Source organism: Sturnus vulgaris, chromosome 5, assembly GCF_052056855.1.
Source record: "Sturnus vulgaris isolate bStuVul1 chromosome 5, bStuVul1.hap1, whole genome shotgun sequence".
Taxonomy (NCBI): Eukaryota; Metazoa; Chordata; class Aves; order Passeriformes; family Sturnidae; genus Sturnus; species Sturnus vulgaris.
In genome coordinates, this window is record NC_142247.1 from 53,752,026 (window position 1) to 53,774,018 (window position 21,993).

The following is a 21,993-nucleotide window of genomic DNA, read 5'->3' on the forward strand; positions in this document are numbered from 1 at the left end:
TTTAAAAGTGCAATAAAGACTTCTAGATAACTACACTATGGAAAAAACTACTGCTGCATTTGCAAATAGAGAAAAACTATTGTTTTGAAAGCACTCAAAGGATTCTGTAAATGGAAGTCCTTTGATGATTCAAAAGTTTCCTACTTATTATCAGTGAATTTCAATTCTTTGCACAAAATTATATATATGTTTACATTCAGCTCATCTTACACAAAACAAAAACTGAAAACACACTGAAAATGCAGGCATCCCAAAACATACAGAACAATTCCTAGCTACCTATACTGTGTGAAACACTTACAAAGAGTTGCATTTGGAACAATGAAGTTTGACAGACTGATGGAGCTTTTGTGGTTTGTAAGTTCTCAGCTTTGCTCTAATGCGATACTGTTGAGGAGCTGGGCTCTTTGTTATGGTTTTCAGTTCTGTGTTACTCAAATCCTGATGATCTGTTAATACTGCAAAACAATACACAGAGAGATGAAAAAGCACCATCCATACTATTAATCACCACAATATTTGTAATACTGGAAATGGCAATCACAGTTATGCATTTTTATTTAAATTTCTAACTTTTCTTTCCTTCCCAACTGCAGCCTTAGTTTTACTAATACAGTTTGTTATTATGGTCAGTAAGATAAATCACATCAGGTTGTGGGAGCATGGTATACTTCAGGGTACAGAAACACAGCATATAGAAAAACCAAATGAAAGTAGAATATGCAAATATGCTCTATTCCTTAAAAGAAGAAGTAAACCCAATACAACATACATGCATTTACGCTCTTGGAATTTATACTCCTAGAATAGCTCTTGCTATAATAACCTTTAAGACAATGTTTCAAAACTACTCTTCTTCTTTAGCAAAATTAAAATTCACCTTAAGGTCAAAATGTTACCTACCTGTAACAGATAACTGCTGACATCTTTGTAAGTGCAATTCAAGATCTAAAATCAAGAAGAATTTCCTAATTATTTTCCTTCCTTCTTTTCTTTTTTATCATGTGAGCACATACAAACAGGTAGATACACACACAAAACCAAGAGCTGAACAAATAAAAATGAAAATCCCAGTAATGTATGAAAACAATGCAACAACGAACCAAAAAAAAAGCAGCAAAAGCAGGAGACGTACATTGAGTATCAAGAGTTAATATACCAGAGAGGAAGTTAGTATATACACTAAACAGGAATGCTTATCGAAGTGAGCACTTTCCAGAATTATACTGTGAATGATCTGCTGACGTAAATTGTATTTAACCCTGAAATCCTTCTGGACAAGGACATAAATATATTATTCTACGACCAATATGGACTACCTGGTCAGTCCTCTGAACAACCTCTACTACACACAGAGAGTGCAGTAAATTAGTGCAAAATTGTTTTCTAAATTATCAGTTATGGACTGGACATGAAGCACTTATTTATTTTGGACTTTTGCATCCTTTTAAAAATGTCCTATGTTTTTATGTTAATAATAGCTGAGTAACACGTATTTTTAAAAGCTAGAAGAAAAGATACAGACTATGTCCAACCATCTTTAGAGTTTAATTACCTTTTAGTTATTCTTATCCTGGGCTAAAAACACCATTCAGAAAATAATATGGGATCTGTAGAACTGTCTATAAGATATCAGTGTTCCGTGGAAGTTCACCTTACACCTCTGCCACTGACACAACTTTCCATCCAATGGCTTAACAAGGGTTCCTCAACAGGCAGCTGTGTAGTAGCATTTTCAGTGCCTGTCCTTGAAGAATCGCTGTTTAGAGGGAGACACTCACATAACTCTGCTTTGTGATCTAATATAGTATGATTAAGTACACCATCTGTGTTTAAGAATTTATTCACTAACTCCTACGAAAGTATCTTTCCATGTAATATGAAATGCTTGTGCTGGCAGACAGAAAAAGTAATGTAAATTTCCAGTCTAATAAACTGAAAGAATTCTCTAAGGCTTTGAATATGAAAGTAGCATTACACACATAGAGAAGTAGTAACTGTCACCTGATCTTCACCGTATATATATATGTAAGAAGAAAACCAGCTTTCAGTTGTTCTTACCTGTAACATTGGCAAAAGTGCTGTCTACGTCCATTGAACACATGCTTTCTATATTCTGACTGTCTGTCAGATCCACAGATTCTAAGAATCTAAAGACAAATGGTCAAATATTTTATAAGCTAGATAAATCTTTTCTATATCATCATACACACACACATACTTATATGGGATTACACAGACACTTACATGAAACCTATTTATTATCAATACACAGGTATAATGTTCAGACATAAATGTTCCAGCAGAGACGTAAAACTCAACTGAGCTAGAAGTTTCAGGAGATGATATCGATGCAGATGAGACACTTTCCAAATCACTTCTGGAACATTAAACACAAAATAGTGCCAAAAGAAATATATACTATTCTGGAAACAGAATTCTTGATAATGGAATATGGACTTTGGTTACTTAGCCTTTCCCAAGGAAGAAAAAAGAATTTATAACGTTTGGAAGAAGGTGCAGATCACTCAGTGGGATTACAAGGAAGTTATGCAGGCAGAAAATTAGAAGTACCAAAAATCTGACTAGAACTTAATGTGGCTACTGGTGTACGAGACAACAAAAATAGCTTCTCCAAATATATCATCGACAAAAGGAGGGTTAGGGCAAATGTCCATCCTTTATTGGATGTGGGGGAAACAGTAACAAAGGATGACAAGAAAGCCAATGTACTTCATGCCTTCTTTACCTCTGTTTTAATAATAAGACCAATTATTCTCTAAGTATCCAGACTCCTGAGCTGGGAGATGGGATGAGCAGTAGAATGAAGCCCCCACAATCTAAGAGGAAATGGTCACTGACCTGCTACACCACTTACATAAACATACGTTAAAGGGGCAGGATGGGATCCACCCACAGATACTGAGAGAGCTGGCAGAGATGCTCAAAAAGCCACTTTCTATCATTTATAGCTGTTGGTTATCTACAGTAAGGATCAGAGGCACGATCCAGGGAACTACAGGCCTGTCAGCCTCAGCTAAGTGCTGCAGGTGATGGAGCAGATCACCCTGTGTGCCATCATGTAGTACATGAAGGACACCCAGGGGATCAGACACAGCCAGTATGGCTTTATGAGACACTTCCTGCTTGACCAACTTCATCTCCTAATACGACAAACTGACCAGCTTAGTGGATGAGGAAACAGTTGCTGATGTAGTTTACCTGGACCTTAGTAAAGCCTTCCCACAGCATTCTCCTGGAGAAACTGGCGGTCATGACTGGGATGGGTACACACTTGCTGGGTAAAAAACTGGTTGGATGGCTAGGCCCAGAGAGTAGTGGAGATTGGAGTTACCTCCAGCTGATGGCCACTCACAAATAGTGTTCCCCAGGGCTCAGTAGTGAGGCCAGTTCTGTTTAAATATCTCTACCAATGATGAGGACAAGGTGATTGAGGGCACTGCCGTGCTCTAAGTAAGTTTGCAGATGACCCCAAGCTGGGCAGGAGTGTTGATCTGTTGGAGAGTAAAGGCTCTGCAGAGGATTCTGGACAGCTGGACTGATGGCCAAGGCCAGATGTATGAGGTTCAACAAGGTAAAGTGCACTTGGGTCACAACAACCCCATGCAGCATTACAGGCTGAGGCAGAGTGGCTGGGAAGAGGCTCAGCAGAATAGGACCTGGACCAGCAGAAGGGGCTGGAGCAGACAAAGCTCAGCAGGGACCTTTTAACTCATCTCTACAACGTGACAGGAGGTTGTATTGAGGTGGGGTCAGTCTTTTCCCAGGCAACAAGTGACAGAATGAGAGGAAATGGCTTCAAGTTGTGCCTGGGGAGGTTTACATTAGATATTAAGAAAAATTTCTTCACAGAAAGGGTTGTCAAGCATTGGAAAAAGAAACTCAGGCAAGTGGTGGAGCCATCATCCCTGGAGGTGTTTTCAAGTCATGTAGATGTGGCACTTAAGAGACATGGTTTAGTAGGGCACTTGGACAAGGCTTACATTTGGACTTGATGACGTTAAATGCCTTTTTCAACCTAAATGATTCTGATTCCTTATAAGACAGTTTCTTAAAGAATGTAAATTATCTGCTTAATTTTGAACATCTTTAAATCTCACCACTTTCAAGTAGCACACATGCACATGTTTAAAATGTGCATAATTAGAATTAAGTTAATTGTAATAGAAATCGTGAGCCTTACTGTATTTTAAATTTGAAAAAAACTGCCTTTATTTACCTATCCCTCCAAATACTCTTCATCTTAGTGGTGCTAAAGACACATTCAGTTCTGAGTTTCTGATTCTTAGATAGAATTACAATTCTAAACTGTACAGCTGTTACATTAGCCTAGAGTTTTCAAGAATGATCTAGAGAAAACGAAACATCTACACATAGTACTTACGCTTTTAGTTCCTTAACATCTGGGTTACTTTCTGGCAAGACTCCTATTCCTCGACCATAGCAAGTGCCACCATGAAGATGAAATTCTATATGTGAGACATCTTTATTGTCAGTACTTGCTTGTTTCGTATGAATACTGTAAATTCTCAGAAAACTTCCGACCTGAAAGGAAAAGAAACCTCCACTTAGATAACACAAAGTTAGTTATTTACATGGAAAATTCTAATGCTCATGAAGCTTCTTCCCTAGTTTATCTTAATCACAGAACAGCTGAAGCTGGCAGGGACCTCTGGCGTTTACCTCGTTCAACACTCGTGCCCAAAGCAGTCAACTAGAACAGACTTCTTACGGTTATTCCCAGATGGGTTTTAAGTATTTTCAGGTATGGAAACTGCAAAACCTCTCAGTGTGGTCTGTTTGTTTTGCTTTATCAGAAAACCTTACTGGCAGCAAAAGGTGATTTAGAACCAGAATAAGCCTTCTTAGTAAATCTAATTCTCAAACAGACCTCAGAAGACAGATCAAACAAGTCAATTCAATCCTTTCCTGAGGGCACAATTTGCCTTCTATATTCCCAACAGAGCCCCACAGAGCCTGACATCCTGTGATTTGTCCTGGGAATGATCACATTTTAGCAACTGAACTCCTGCTCATCATCGAGCATGGTTTACTATGTTTACATGCACATACAAACATATCTGCTTACTCAGAGTTCTGCATCCTGTCTTATATTACAGTTAACATTTTTTTAATACCAGGACAAATGTGTTAGAAACTGAAAGATCTTGGCACTTTTCCTATCTCTGTTAGATCTCCTTGGGTATATGTGTACATGGAGAATGTGCTTCCTGTATTGCTGAGAATGAAGGTGTATGGAGAATATGCTTCCTACTTTGCTTAGAATAATTTTATGTTTTCCGAAACAGTTTTGTCAAGTTACACAAATGGACTTAGGTTAACTTATACAAGCACCTATTAAAAAGGAAGTTATGGAGTCATGAACACTGAACACATCTGTATAACTTTGCTTTTATTTCAAAATACTACTCCCATTATTCCTCAAAGAAAACTCACACATCCAACCAAACAACCAAAATGCTCTAAACGCAGATAAAATGGAGACTCCATTACACAGTTATCAAATATGTTTTTTAAAATATATAATCTGAGATCCAGATAATAGCTGGCAAGCTACACAGTCTCAACAACCTAAATTCTAAACATATTTTAAATAGCCTGACAGAAATGACAAATTATTTTAAATTTACTTCAATTAAAATTAATATTACAGCAGTCAGTTTATTAAGTCACTTATTAAGTCGTATTTCAGCTTCAGATCCAACTTTAACCAGTGGAAACTGAAAAGCTATTCCTATTAGATTGGATTGGTCATGCCACAGTACAACACTTTTAGACACATGTATATATGCATAAAAGCAGATGGAGCAGCAACCTGTGTCTAGAATCCTCCTCTGTATTAAGGAACAAACTATGACTACATAATGCTGGTGTCAAACTGCTCTTTTAAACAACAATCACACATGAAAAAGGCAGAATATTTTCCAATTGAGGCAGCAGGGACATAAAAAGTTCACTTCAGCCCGCACCTATTTTGCTTCTGGCATGGAGCTCTTACAAGACTTTTAATTGATCTGCACTGTTAGTAGGCTGCTCATTTTGTTCATTCAAAGCACCACCAGGACAGCTTGTGCATTTAGATGGCAGTTAAGGAAGGCTTATCCAAAGACTTTTTTTTTTCCTTTCCAGATGCTGATTTCACTTAATTATGAATATCCAAAAAAGCAAAGGACACTCATATCATAAAACTAATCTAATGACTATGATAAATGCTTTTGGAGAAAGTTTTTTCAGTTCTTACCTAAGTTCTGCTTATGGAATAACCTTATGTAAATGAAACAGTGTCAAACTACTTCCCTACTGCCAAGAGTAATTTGCAGGAAATTTTTGTTTGACAAGATGAGGCAAAAATGAGCAAAACTAGATTGCACTTTTTACCCATGACAAAAAGAACTTAAAGGGATCAAGTCAACACCCTTGCCTACAACACCAATACAGACACTTCAAAGTTTCAGACATTATATGGACTGGGAAAGTTGCAAAAACTTGCTATGAACTAGTTCAAATATCAAATTAGGGAAAAAAAGAAATCTCCAAGTATTGGAGAGATTAGCCCAAATTTAGCTTGCAGCATTGCTTGCACATCTCAATGATGTGCTCTGATGCATCACTTAGGACACATTTAGAAGACATTTCTTTTTCCTGCACAATGCAGTTTTGTTCCCTAACTGAGAGAGAAAGCTGCACTATTACAGTGCTTTATTCCCATGTTTGGAGCAGAAATAACTCCATTCCAGACGGTTCTTGCATGGAGTAGGTAACCAAGAAAGTTTAGTACATACTAGAACACATACCACCCTAACTCAAAAGACACAGCCTGGAAGAGGTAACAGGGTCCTGTGCTGCCACATCACACAGAAAAGGTTACTTTTTCTAAAGTAATGCATACAATTTTCATCAAGAAAAAGTTGATTTCAATTGACAAATTTCTTTTTTAAAAAAGTAGTACATTAAAAAATAGGTTTTTTTCTCTATGCATAAACACAAAAAATTAAAGATGGGAGAGGACAGCTCACTGTGTCTGACATCCACACTTGTGCGCTGAAATTCACACAGAAGTGAACTGAACCTACACGTTTTAGTGCAACACTCACTCTGCAAGATTTATCATCACTATAAAATAATCTTCTCAACATTTATTAGATCATTTTCAGAAAATGTTATTATTTTACATATTTTAATATCACCTTGACCTACAAAAAAGAGATGCATAATTGCCAAATACTGAAAAGGTAGGTTCTGAATGTCAGCCCAGAGATGCCTGGATGGACAGAATGCTGTTTCCATAGATTCCTTTGGGAGGCAGCCTTGCTTACTGTTAATAGCAGAGAGCAAATGTAGATGCTATGGATAAATATATTATTATATTTCTGCTGTTTACAGAATATCTGGAGATCGAGCTCTTTATATACCTGACTCAGAAGAAATTGTGATCTACCTTAAAGTATACACCTTGATTTACAGAACCATTACTAAAATCTAATACAAACCCAGCCCCTTACTTGACTTTACAGTTGTTTATGACCTACTTCGTTTAGAGAAAGCTCATTTAAAAGTGAAATTAAAGTGAATAAAAACATTTCTTGCAGTAATATAAAAACTATACTAACATTCTATTTTCAGTCTAATTCAAATATAACTATTTAAGAATAGATATTAAGACTAGGGAGAACTGAAATGCAGAAGACATCTATGCAGTTCCTTGTAACTAATTAACTAGAACAGCTCTTTAGCATAGGAAATTCTCATGATTATTTCAAAACATATAGGGTTGTGCTCAGAATCACACTGGAATTCAGCAAATTCCCAGCAGTGTGTGTAATTGCAGGTAAATATTCATGCTTGTCCAAAAAGGCACACAAGAAAGGGTCTTTATATACAGGAATCACCTAACAAATTCACCTGCACTCATTTTTTTTGCCTATATTTATGGTTGGTTATAGTCCGTGAGATTTGTCATCATTTTTATTGCATCAACAGTCTAATTTTGCTGAATAAGTAGTGTACAACTTTCTGCAAATGAGACAAAGCATATACATAGCATTTGGACACCAGCTTGGGCAGTAAGAAATACCAACTTAAATCCATTAAAGAGTTCGAAGGAATCAAGAGTGGTGTCTTTTGGGTTTTTTCCCTTTTCAATGAGTAAAAAGAGAGAAGTGGGGAGAATACAACTCACATGTTGGAGTAATGTTACCTAGGTCTGAAAAATATGAAGCTAGATATTGCAGCCATGTAGTAACTCATTGAGCTTTATGTTGAAAATGTGATTCTGGCACTAGGAAAGCAAACTTCTTAGTCCAAACTACTATTAGGAAATAGATGCCATGATATGGTGGGAGAAACAGCTGAAAATATAAAAATTCTGCATCTAAAGATAAGTAACGTGAAGCAAATACTGTGAAACTACACTCACTACACTACATATGAGACTAGGACTCGTATGCTCAAAGTTAATAGTTTTAATTGCATTATCCATAAAATGCAAGGCAACACATAATTGATGGTATCAAGCCAGAAGACCAATACATTGGATCACACAGTCAGTGAAAAACAGAAATAAGGAAATCTCTGACCAGCTGTGGGCTGCTGGACCCCTACTGTGCTGACCACTGTCACGCACTCACCTTGATGCTTACCACCTAAGCAAAATGCTCCAGATGGAGAAACTTAGGTCACAGATCTATTTCCAAACTGCATGGCAAAGTCAGTGAACCCTGAGAAGTTCTGGAAAACTGGCATAAAGCTAAAGAATGTGGAGCAACTGTATTCCAGACTGTTGTAGGCTGGGGTTCCTACAGTAATGAGAAAGCCTCATCTTCTCCAGGTACATTGCTGGAGGAAGAGGGAAATTCAGGCAAAAGCCTTGAACACCATCTTCTTTGCTTAGTTGTAGGTCTTGCTGTGTCCTTATGCCCCAGGTAATAATCTGCTTCAGATGAGATTTCTGAAAATTCTTTTTGTGTTCTGTTAAGGCACCAAATGCTGAAAAGCCACAGTCTTGCCCAGCAGAAAAGGGAGGATAAATATAGTGGAAAAAAGTCGACTTACAGTACCAACTGCAATATACCTTCAACATACGTTTAACTAAAGTTCTCTCTATTTTAAGTATTGTCTTAGAAAATGACGTAAAGTGCTCATATCTTCAGTGTTCTCTCAACAGATGCTCTAAACAGTAAGTTTTTAACAAACTTTTACAGCAATATTCCTGACACCGTGCTCCAGGATTTGCCAAAAATTCCCTGTAATATATTACTCACTTTCTCTGGCGTATAGTATTTACTCAGAGCTTCCTCGTCTTAACATGTGCCTACAGATACAATTTTAAAATAAGAACATGTATTTCAGTGTTTTTTTAAAATATGCCCTTCTTGTTATCAAGGCTGCGTAAAACAGATTGCTCCTACATAAAATATCATTTCCAAGCTGCAACTGTCACTGCAAATGGTACACAACAGGCGAGAGTATAACCTAACAATTCTGTAACAATTTACATTAAAAAAGGCCAGTCTAAGCAAGTGTTAACTGTAGAAGAGAGAACTGAAAAATAGTGCACTTTTTACTGTTTCTGAAACCACAAACTGGCAAAATATCTAATCACACTTGAGAAGGTGCACGTGGATACACTAAACACCACTTCTATGCTGCTACATAAATGAATTTTTAAAAAAAAATTTACATAACAAGACCCTGAACTCCATAAAATATCATACAATTATACTTTTTAAAGATATGACATGATTTCCACTAGTATTTAAAAGCCTTTAATAAAATTCTCCATTTTAGGGAGAGTTCCCCCCCGCCATATTTTATAATACATACATATATATATATATATATATTCCTGTGACATACAATTAATTCTACATGTTGTATCTGAAATTAATAAATATTTCTGAATTTAACTGTCATATGAGCCCTTCTTCTTCGATAACTCCACTAAGACAAGCAACTAAAATGTGGTGTACAAAAAATATCTAATTTGAAACTTCTACAGCTTGCATGACTGAAACTATTGCAACTTGAGACATAGCCAGAAGCAGAAAAACATCCACAGGAGGTCAAGGGGAGTCACTTACAAATTTCCTTTGAAATTATTAAAAATTCTACTACACTGTGCAGTATCCAGGAAAGGTAAAAATGCTTCAGAAATGTGAATGAGCAAGTGGTTAGAAGTAAAAAACTGAGAGAAAGGATGAGGACATCCCATGTATCACATATTCAATATGTGATTCAATTCAATGAATATAAATGGGGGAGAATAATAAAGGGAGTATTATCAGTTATTCAAGAAAATATGTTTTACTAATATAAAAATACTTTTTTCCTTCATAGTCAAAACATACCATTTCACTAGAACATCGTTTTTTTTACACCAGTTAGCAAGAGAAAAATTCTGGAAGAGAACTTGTAAGTAATGAAATACTTCTGTCAGTTTTGTTATGAATTCTTACTCAAATTCTTACACTTATTTTGCTATCTGCAATTTACTTATGAATGGGTGTTAATTTATCAAAATGATTTCATGTCTGCTGATAGACCCAGCATAAAAAACGGTTATCATTTATCTTTATTTTCTGGTAAATGTTTTCTTAAAAATGGTCTTGAGTACAGAGAGCAAGGCATGAAATGAAAGACGCATTCTTTGCTAAGTTCCTGTATTCAGAAGCAAGATGGCAGTATTGCTGAAGATCTAATATTTAATTATGTTGTTGTTTTCTCTATCTAAGCATAATCAACATTACTGACCTACTAAATGAAGATTGCACTGCGAACTGCAGAAGCTTATAGAACAGAAAATCTTTTATTTACTTTAGAATTAAGGGTCTTTAACAGGACTACAGGTTTAACGCTGCATTGTATCATTTTAAAATAATTCTAAAGCACAGAATACATTTTCTGAGCGCATTATTTTCATTGTATTATCTATTATATTAGAGTGTCTGAGAAGTGCTTAATTGGAAGAATTTTTTCATGGCAATTTTCAGGTAATGAGCCTGTTTAACACATGTTGAAGAAGTTCTGCAAACAAATTAAAGGATGGGAAATACAGCCAAAGATAAAAAAGCACATGAAACTAATTACAGCAGAACTGAATTGATGCATTCTCTGAAGTGACTTTTAAGCAGGAAACAGGCCACAAAAAGAGAGTGAAATACCAAACTGTGCATTACCTTAAGTGATTCTGCCAGTTGTACATGATTATCATAGACTAGAATGTCCACTGCTAGATTTCTCAGCTGATGAAGAAGAACTTTTTCTCCTTCCAGGTCTTTTGCTTCCACAGGCACCTTCCATGTGGGGTAGGGACATTTAGTGCCATCCCAAACCTGCAAAGCAAATGAACTATTTCATTGTGCTGAGAATACTTTGAATTCAGAATTTAAATAACATTTATTTTTATTATTTTGTTTGATTAAAAATTATTAACAATGAGAGATCTTAGTTGTAGTCTCATCTAAAAGTCCTTAAAATACTCGAATTAGACCTTATGGGATTTTTAATTATTACTTCTTACAGAGCATAAAATAACCTCTACAGAGAATATAATCAAGTGCTAAGATCTGAATTTGTTAATATTTAAATAAAAAAGAAAAAGAACGGCTCTAGCAAAACTTAAGCTGTTTATCCAGCACTGAATGACAGTATTCTGAGCTGGAAGGGACCCACAAAGATCATCAAGTCTAACTCTTGAATGGTCCACCTGAGGATTGAATCCTCAACCTTGGTGCTCTCAGCACCACGCTCTGACCAGCTGAGACAATCTTTGGGTCAGCTGTTACAAATGTCAGAATTCATCTCATGTAGAACTGTCTGAACTTAATATATTAATCCTGCTATAGGGTTTTTAACCACTCCAGCTACAGTATGTGAAGACTGAGTACACAGTATATATTGACTTAATTCCTGATGATCTCTTATATCAGTATACACTGCTATTTATCCAAAACATATTAGAAAAACATCAGTAGTTAACCTATATTTATTAACAAGTATTCTAAACTTTTTTGCCTAAAGCTAGACCCTTGATACACTCCAAGCAATGAAATATTTGAAATACTGAAATAAAAGTAGTTGTTTTTCAGTTATCAAAGTGTTGCGAAAAGGTACGTTTACTGACAGGCTTAACACCTTGAACCCAAAATCTTACTTCTTAACCCAAATATTATTCTGTAAACCATAGTTTCCTGAGTTTCTGAAGATGTACTCTTCTCAAAGACTCAAAAATAATGGTTTGATATACCAGCATAGTAAACCAAAAACCTAGAAGCATTTGGGCTATACTTCTGCTTTCCATATGATTTCATCCCCCCATACAGGTTCAACAGAAGAACCTATTCTCCAGTTTTCCGACAGTTTGTGATATCAAGGTGCTTTGTCCCAAGAGTTAGGCACTGAAGAGGGCAAGAGAAAAAGACACTAAGGCCTAATTTTTAAAGGATTTCTACCCCTTATACTTAACTGCTTTGGATCAACAGACCCACAAGAAAAGATCTAAGGATCAGCAAAGCCATGTATAAATGCACTAAGAATAACTCAAGAATACACATCTAAAATAAGGAGATAAAAGGGAAAACTGTTCACAGAGAAAATGATCCATGACATCAAATTATGTTGCCAAATAAGGGTATATTCTGAAGGACCCAGATAATGAGGTGGTATATGCTGCCACAGATTAAAAAAAGCCTGTTATCTTCTGATCCTGCACCATGAAATACTTAAAACCACCTTTGAAAGAGAGGTTGTCTATTGCTTGAATTATCACATCTTTTCCAGCACTCAGCTTGAAAATAAATTTAGTGCATATATATTACAAATTTAGTCACTCCGACAAAGTAAAGAATCTTAAGTTTCAAGTTTTCAATTATTTTTCAACTGGCTTTACTTGGGACACTTTGGTAATTCTACACTGGAGAGATGATCTGACAAATGGATTAAAATAACCTGCATGTTCCCTCTTCAGATAAAAGAGGGAGCTTAGTTTTAAAATGTCCTTTGCCAGAGGAACTAACAGGGCTGGCACCAGGGCACCATTGAGAGGAATTTATAAGCTACTGAAGTTTCTTTAAAAAAAAAAACCCTTTCAAAAGTAGTTTGGTTTGGGTTTTTTCTTGCATAAATATGAAAACAGATAAAGCTCTCTACCTCAGGACCTTGGCAGCTCTACTTTACACAAAACACAAAAACATCCTGGTTTCAAACTGTTCTGGTTTCAAAAACGAATACTGGATTAAAATTCAAAACTGGTTTAATTAATTCTGAATAAGCAACAATAAATTGCTCTATTACTAGTCATGAACAGACTGGAGCTAAAGAAAGTTAATGATAACATTTGATCACCATGGTTGGAAAACACTGAAATGGGAGAGACAAAATAGCTGTTTCTATCTTCAGCAGAACATGCTCATTGTACGACTCACCTTAACATACACAATTTAACTGACAGACAGAAAGGAAGAATAGTAATAAAACTCTTAGGAAAGGCATAAATGACAGAATAATTTCTAGTGTGTATTCCTTAGGCTCCATCTATCTGGGTAACACAATTCTCAGAAAATGGTAAACACTAACAGGTCAGTGATACCATTTTTATGCCATGTCAAACTGCTGCTGTGCAAATAGGAATTAATTCATCAAGTGTAATTTAAAAGTTATGCTACGGGTGATGCACAAAAGTGCTGAAATTAATTTTAGCTGTCTTTGAAGCACTCTCCACCACGTACATGAGATCAATGCTTAAAATAATAATGATTTTTCATAGTATAATCAACCATTAATTTAACTGATATACTTGGAATAAAACAAATGTAAATCATTATTACAAAATGCATAACCAGAATAGTACAATAAAATAATATTTAGTGATCACGCAATTTGAGCTGGTATTGAATTAGTTGGTTTTTATTTTTTTTAATTAGCAAATCAAGGAAAGAATCAGACATCTGTCTACAAGTTTTCAGAAAGGTTTCTTTTCTACTACAACTAGTATTTGATATCAGGAATGGATTTTGCCATTGTAGAAAAATGGAGGAAATTAGGAACAGAATATTAATGCATTTAATATTTTTAAGCTTATCTAATGTATTGTAATACATATTTAAGTATTTAATATTTTATGCTAAAAAAGTGATCTCCAATTATTTGACCTCAAACTTTTATCTTCAAAAAAAAGTGACAAAATTGACTTCAGGTCTTACACAGAAAAGTGTGTAAAGAAATAATAATTTAAGAAAGCACTTGTCTCTGTCCTTGCAAAAGGTCCTTCAATGCTGAAGATATATTTATTAATGAACAACTTAATTACAGTCCAGAAAGTTATGAAAATTTACTGGGTCTCATTTGACATCTATTTTACAAGGCATAATTAAATGGAAATATTTGTAGCAGTTGCAGAGTATGTTACATGCACTTAAGGTTTGTTTCTGTGTAATAATGCATTGTCCTGTAAGAGAAAAATCTTTGCTGCTTCAATGAAGGAAAAATGCCAAGTGCTATTTCTAAAAATATTGTAACAATACAGTTTAACACAGTAGAACCAATATATAATTTTATGAAGTCATAAAGTGGAAAATAACAGCTTGATCATTACTCATGTTTTAACAATCAAGTAAAAAAATAAATAGAGAGGAGCTTGGAATAACACCAGACTGAAGTAAAACTAGGAATATTATGGAAACCTCCTTTTTATTTAGCTAATGTTAAGGATCACCTTTAGAATCTGAGCTCCTGTTCCATGGCACCTTGTATCTTTTATTTTCAGTGAGCACTGATGTCCAGAGTGCTTATGTATAACTAAAACAAGCTACCTGAAATCCATCCTGATAACATAATCCATTCATTCTTTTTTAGGCAGTGCTACTTACTGCACTAATCACATCCTGCACATCTAGAAAATAAGCAGTAAATGCTGCTAACTAGAAAACAAGGATAAAGTTTAAAACTAACAATATTTTTCAAAGTTAAGAAATCTTGTGATATTTATCTACAAATCCTTGTGGGTCTATATAATGCCATCTTAATAAACCTCTCTTAAAAACCAAATCAAGTGATCAGCTTCAAAGACAACTGGGTTTTCTATTTTGTTTTCATAGAAACAAAACAGCCAATAATAAATCTAAGAAATTATTTTTGAAAAGGAAGTCTACCTTTAGAAGAAAAGAAGATCCATCCACTTTTGCTTTTCCTACCAGCTGGCAAGTGAGATCAAAGAACAGCATTGGCTGAACACCAGACAATTTTGCTGCTGGTCCAGAGATGGAAATATTACTGGCTGCCCAACTACGTAATTCTTCTATTGTTTTCTGTTCTTCATCTGTGAAAGTGTACACTCTGCTAGAAGTTCGAGGAACTACTGGAGCTCCTACAGTTCCATCAAATGTTAAGGATGCAAATCCCCCACTGGTAATTCCCTGCATCTGTCCATTGTATTCCCTGATCTGTAATAAAACACAAATGAGAAAAAAAGTTTGCACTGCGTGGAAAAACAAATACATTTCTGCTTTATCATACGGATGAAAAATAGATCATTGATCATTTCTGTTTCTGGTTCTATTAGATGAACAGAGTCAAAATAAAAACAAAATAAAAAGGTAAAATTAATATTAATAATTGTACAAAATAATTGTAAACAAAATGTATAAGCAGATATATAATATTACACAAGAAATTTTTCAAGAGGCAGACTAATAACTACCAGTAAAATTTGTATCTAAAGCATCTTTGCAGAGTATTTTATTTGCACATATCAAAACATTTGTGTGGAGAACGTATCAGGATTACTCTTATAAATGAGAAAACTAAGGAACAAAATAAATTTATTTTTAGGGGTTACACAGTAGAGTAATGGCAAAGTTATTACGGATTCCTGTTTCTGGCACCTCACAATAGCCCTGTTTCCCAATATTATGGAACTGAAAAAAAATTCAGTTCAAGAAGCTATTTTTATCCATAAAGCAAACAGTGATGAGCTTTCATTCCTTGAATTATGAATACAGCTATCACCATTATTCAATGTCTATTGCCCTGCTTGTGGCAGGTCTCCAGAATCCTGCTGATTTAGCTGTGTATCTGCTGCCGTATGAAACACAGTATTTATTTCAAGTCTGAAGCATTCTTTCAAGAGTCTAGTCTAGTCTTACTGCTCCCTGCAATTATAGATTTATCTGTATCAAAGCACTGCATGACTCATCATCCTGAAATCTGAAACAGTCTGTTTTGATCCATCCCTTTTTAAGCAATGTCGGGTTACCAAGTAAGCCGTAAGACACAAACATAGCATTTGTGAGACAGTCTAGTATGGGATTCCCAAGGCTCAATTTTCAAATGGTTGAAAATCCCACTGATTTGGAAGTGCAGAACATGCAATATCTGTCAGAAGTTCTAAACAGCAAAACATTGTCAATGATTTAGGCCTGTATTTTATAGACATGGTGAAATTTTAAAAGCACGCAAATCAGGCATTCACTGACCTTGGAAATTCATAACCAAAGCAGCTCAATATTGGCGACAAGAACATGACGCTGACATAATGCATAAATACATTAAGGGTCATCTCTAAGATAAACTTTGATTTACTTAAGCATTCTCAGACCTGACCAACGGAGCACATCAATTCAGGATGTAGTTTTTCTTCAGTGAAACACTGAAAAGCTTCAATTTTTTAACCTTTATGTTTAAATATTGAAAATACAAGGAAAGCCAAAGGACAAATAAGGAAAATACATGGTTTCATAATCAGTTTGCTCCCCATTATCCATGATCTGGAAAAAACATGTTCTCCTGTAAGATGTTATCTAAGATAAACACACAGATTTGCTTTAGTTGCTATCATATCACTGGCATTATATTCCATATCTTCTCTAAACAGGTAACATCCAGAGGGGATGAAAACTCTCATCACTTTTATTTATTCATCCTGTATCAAAATATACTTCACGATTTTTCGTATCTTGTCTGACATGTCAAATATTTCTTGAAGTGTTTTAATTTCTAATTTACCTATTCATTTATTTAATCACTAGTTCTTTTAAATCATCATAAAATATCTTGACTTCTTTCTTAGTAAAAATTCTGTTCTAGTCTTCTGTGAAGACTCTAAGCCTTTCACAAAATCACAAAGTACTCTTTCTCCCTGGGATTCCACCAATATTTCACCATAAGTTATGTTCCTCTTTTCCGAAATCCTTTATGTCACGCTTTGAGCATTCAGCAGGCTGACATACTGTACTTCTGACATCTCCTAGTACCCTCGTTAAGTGAATTTGAAATCAGCCTTAATGGTGGAAGAGGCAATCATAAAAAGAAAAAAAAAAGAAATAAATATGTAAGAAGGTAAATCTCAATGTCATGATGAGAAAACTAATGATGATGTTTAGCAAAACCAGATGTCCTGAAACACAGGCAGGTGGAGAAGCCACTGAGTCCTCTCAAATGTAAAAACAGAATTCAACAATATTACTAAGAGAACAGAAGAAACAGGAGAACATAATGTAGAATGGTTACAGAACAAAGTATTCTACAGCTGGAAAATTATTTATGTCAGACCCACAGATGATGGTCAACAGAAATTCTCGGGGCTTGTCCTTTAAAAACAAATCATTGCTAAAGTAATGAGGGATCACTGGAGTGTAAAATGAACAAAATCTATGGGCAAATGCGGTTTCATTATGGCACTCAAGTAGATCTCAGATCAAGTTAAGCGCTGATACAGTAAATGTTGTATTTTTCAAACAACTTTGAAACGGAATTAAACTTATAATTAGAGTCAATCTGGAACTTTTACATATGACAACAATTTCCCTTCAGTAGATTTTGTGTCATTTTTAGAGGATGTGGACATATTTTTTAAAAAGTTGCTGGGAGAGGGTGAAGCAGGGGATTAACAGGGAAAGGGGGCAGACAGCTATCTCTTTAACAATTCCCTGAGAATTTAAAATAATTTTAATAAATAATGGCTGCTAAATAAAAATATCCTTTGGGACAAAAATGGAGCAGATAAAATGCACTTGGCTTGTTCTAAGCAAGCAAGTAAATTCCTATACATATTGTAGGAGTCTGTAGGATAGTTTTCGTTAAGAACAATAGGTGAAATGTCACCTTAACAAATCGCAGGGACAATAAACTCTTGTGATTTCTATGGGGTACAACACTATCCTGAATATGGTTATTGAAAAAAGCTAATATTGAAATATTTATATATAGATTTACAGCAAAGTAAAATACACATCCCCCTTTTTTTTTTACTGAAGATGGTGTTATTCATCTCACTAAATGGAAAAGTGTGATAGTAAGTAGTGTATAAAGCTGGAATAATAGCATCTCCACAGTAGTTTTCCATCAAAACTGATTGTTAAATTATAGAAGCAAAGGACTATTATGAAACCACTGCAGTCACAGATCATCTTAGAATATCAAAAAATGCCTAGGGAAACAACATATACCAAGCTAATGTACATGTTTTTATACTAAGAAGGAAGACTTCATTTTTTTTATGATTGCCACTAGTGATATTTCTATGAAGGAAAGTATCCTGTCAGAAAAACCCACCAGAATGCATCTGGCATATTTTATTGTATTTTATAAATGTTTTCTCATCTTAAAGTAAATAGTCTAAACAAATTCGGATAATACAGGATGCTGATTATATTTTCTTATATTTTAATAATGTAATCCTGGTTTACCTCCAGCTGTATTAACAGAGAGATACTAATGAAACAGAGAAGTCATTTGAAGTATAAATTAAGCCATTTTGAATATGTTTAAATATAAAAAGAAGAAAACTGAACTACCAAAACTATCAGCAGGCACCTTCTAAAAGAAAATTATCCAAGATTGTCACATGGAAGTAAAATTTTGTTTTTTGAAGACATGATAAACACATCTAGATATTAGGACCATAAATGACAGCTCATTCTCTAGCATTCCTGAATTGCTGCCTGCAAAACAGGATTGTCAGAAACATCTGTAGCAATGGAAATGCAAATTAAAGAAGACAATGAGCAATACATTGTATTTTATTTACCAATTCAATTCACCTGAAGATATAAATATTTTGTGGAAAAATTTGTATGCAAAAAGTTTATACACTTAAGCCAGTTGGAATAATTTCTGGTTTAATAACTTAAAAACCCAGCAGGCACTGTGATACTGGCTTAGAAATATTCCTCAGAGAAAGTGGCATAGCTTATTTAAGGAAATTCTAATAGAAATATTAACAGAAACGTAATTAAAACTAGATAATTTTCCAGTTCTATTATGAGACACTTAAAATTTTCTTTCTCTGCAATAAATGCTAAGCAAATTAAATTATCCTCTATCCAAAGTAATTCCAACAGAATTCTCTTCATTAAATTCTTATTAGCTCTGACCACCAACACCTCTGTTACTATGAGGAGAAGTTATCCATTAGAAGCCAATAGTGCAACTAGGAATAGTAACTTTTAAAATGTGTTTGCTATCAATGTCAACTTCCTGGAAGGTCCTCAAAAGCATATCTGGGGCAGATGGAATGTGAGCACATGCTCTAAGGGCTGTGTATACCTATCTGTCCTCACTGGTAAGCACAGCTTTGACAGACTATGGCCTCTGCTTCCCTGGCTTGCTTTCCATTCAGCAAGCTAAGAGAAGGTGATTAAGGCCTGAAGACAAAAGCAGGAAAGAGTGAAGGAGGAACTGCAGAAGTCATACCTACTATGCTGCTTGTGGCTGAAAGAGAAAGAGAAGTTGGCACCAGGCTTTTGTATCAGATTTCTACCTGCTCAGATCAGATATGAAAACTTCCAAAACGCCTATTTCTTAGTCTAGGGTAGTCAGAACATTCCCATCCAGAAAAAGACATCTTAGTGACTCTAGATCATTTTCACTCAGAAAGTAATTAAACAAGCTCTCAGCTCATGTATCTGAAGAGACAGACTGTGAGCAGCTGGAGGTCTGTTAGGACTGGAAACCACTTAGAACAACTCAACTGTGATGAAAAAAAAAATATGTATGAGAAGTGAATTGACGGACCCTCTCTTTAAATACTTGAACACGATCTTGGAAAATGATAAAGTACCAACTGACAAAGATTCTAGAATGATCTCAAAAAAGTGGTGCCAAATCAGAACAGTGAGGTCCCTTACCTGTGCTATAACAGTAGGATTCCTTAGTATGTTTGTGAAAATAATAAATAGTAGAAGTTAGACAATACTACTTTTGCATAAAAGAGGGTGCATACATAATTTCCTGCCAGCGGTCCTGTTTATTTTCCTAACGTGTACTTAGAAATCCAATACTGACCTACCACAGCCATACAACTTTCCACTTCTTCTATTCTGACCAGTTCGTTTCTCCTTTTTCACATATGTAAAATAGGTACTCTGTTTTCAGAAGCAATAAACAAGTTTTTATCTCCATTGAATTTCTGAAATTAATGTATCTGTGTAACATTCACCCTGATGGATTCAGAGAAAATATTAGAATTTAGCATGAGTGTTTCCCATCTGAAGTCAAATTTATGAACTTCTAAGACTGGTAACACATCTTAAGTACTGATCAGCAACACAAGCTTAAAAATAATTTAATTCCACTCTTATTATATATACAGATGACCTTAGAGAAATCTTATACTAACCCAGAATAGTTAGCTAATTTCTCTCTCATTTTTAAATATAATATAGACGAATAACTTAAGACTGTTTCTGAATCTTAAGAAGCTCTTTCTTAACAATCTTAGTGGTATGAAATTCAAATACTGGATAAATCTTATTGTCATGGGGTTTTCTTCTTTGCTCTCCTGCTACAGCATATCAAAATGTCTATGCTTCCTACTACAGATATGTATCCCTTTTATGATACTTCTGTACAATCCTAAATTTGCTAGATCTCTCAAGTTTCCTAGAACACTCTCAAGAGTTTTCAGATATGCAAACTGAGGTGTTTTGGGCTTTTTGTTCGTTTTTTTTTTTTTCACTAGCCTCTTTCATTACATTTATTAATTTCTCCTACAATTATTTTACACAAAAAAGAAATAAAAAATTATGTATGGTTATGTTGCAAATTAATGGTAAAGCCACATCTTTGATCCACCTCTTAAGTATGGTCCAGCATTACAAGACTTCAGTCCCTGTAGGGTGGTTCCTCTTCTCTATACAGCTGCAGCAGGCATAAGAAAAACACCCAGCAGAAGTAGTATGAAAGCTATAGTTTCCTGCATGCCCTTTGACAAATAGGGAGTAATGCAAGATAACACTGAAAAAGCAGCAGGAGCACACTGCACACTAACAAGCCCAGACAGATTCCCTTTATGAGAGTGATTCTCCAGCTTACCTAAACTGCTCCACAACAGAAGATCTAAAGAAACTCCTCAATTCTATCAGTGAAGAGGAATGAATTGTACCGATTTATGGCAGTTAAACTCTATCCATCTAAAAGTACCACGATTTCTTGTCAACCAGGTTAATAAATATTGTTGCTCTTGAAAAAATGTCATTGTTTACTTTCACTTTTGGTTCTATAACCATAATCATACCCATACCATAACATACCATACCCACAGCTGTTTTAACATAGCTGCTTTATCTGTAAACCTCCCCATCCTAGTACATACCTTTATTCTATGAAATCGCACAATATCTCCAACTTTGTAAATTTTGGGTAGAGAATCTAGGTTTCCACTAAAAAGACTGCATGTTAACTTCACATTTGATGGGTCCACAAGTGTTACAACTGAGCAATAATCTGTAAAATATAAAAGCATCTGGATGAGTAACAGGCATGATGGAATTATTAATAGCCAGATACTAAATTTGGAAGGAACACTCCTATGGCCATTTTTTTTCTTCTATGATCTGTGTAACTTTTTCAAAGTTAATTTTTTTACAGTATCATAATAACTGAAGTGTGGCCATCTAAGTCATAATTAGCCCAAATAACTGCAAATGAAATGTGTGTTTAAGCACAGATCTGTGTGCA

The 21,993-nt window shown here is 35.1% G+C and overlaps 1 protein-coding gene across 5 annotated transcripts in view; it reads right to left on the reverse strand.

Annotated features, from left to right (window-relative positions):
- Positions 1–21,993, reverse strand: part of POT1 (protection of telomeres 1) — a 57,698-nt gene that overhangs the window by 11,945 nt on the left and 23,760 nt on the right. For all 5 annotated transcript variants that reach the window (XR_015804037.1, XR_015804038.1, XM_088165750.1 and 2 more), the window contains 7 exons: positions 21,629–21,759; positions 15,189–15,479; positions 11,217–11,372; positions 4,406–4,566; positions 2,062–2,150; positions 904–948; positions 302–458 (listed from right to left, as the gene is read on the reverse strand). Coding sequence is in view for 3 of the 5 variants with exons in the window: in XM_088165750.1 (XP_088021876.1) it covers positions 302–458; positions 904–948; positions 2,062–2,150; positions 4,406–4,566; positions 11,217–11,372; positions 15,189–15,479; positions 21,629–21,759 (1,030 nt within the window). In the remaining 2 variants the exon portion in view is untranslated. The remainder of the gene's footprint in view (positions 1–301; positions 459–903; positions 949–2,061; positions 2,151–4,405; positions 4,567–11,216; positions 11,373–15,188; positions 15,480–21,628; positions 21,760–21,993) is intronic.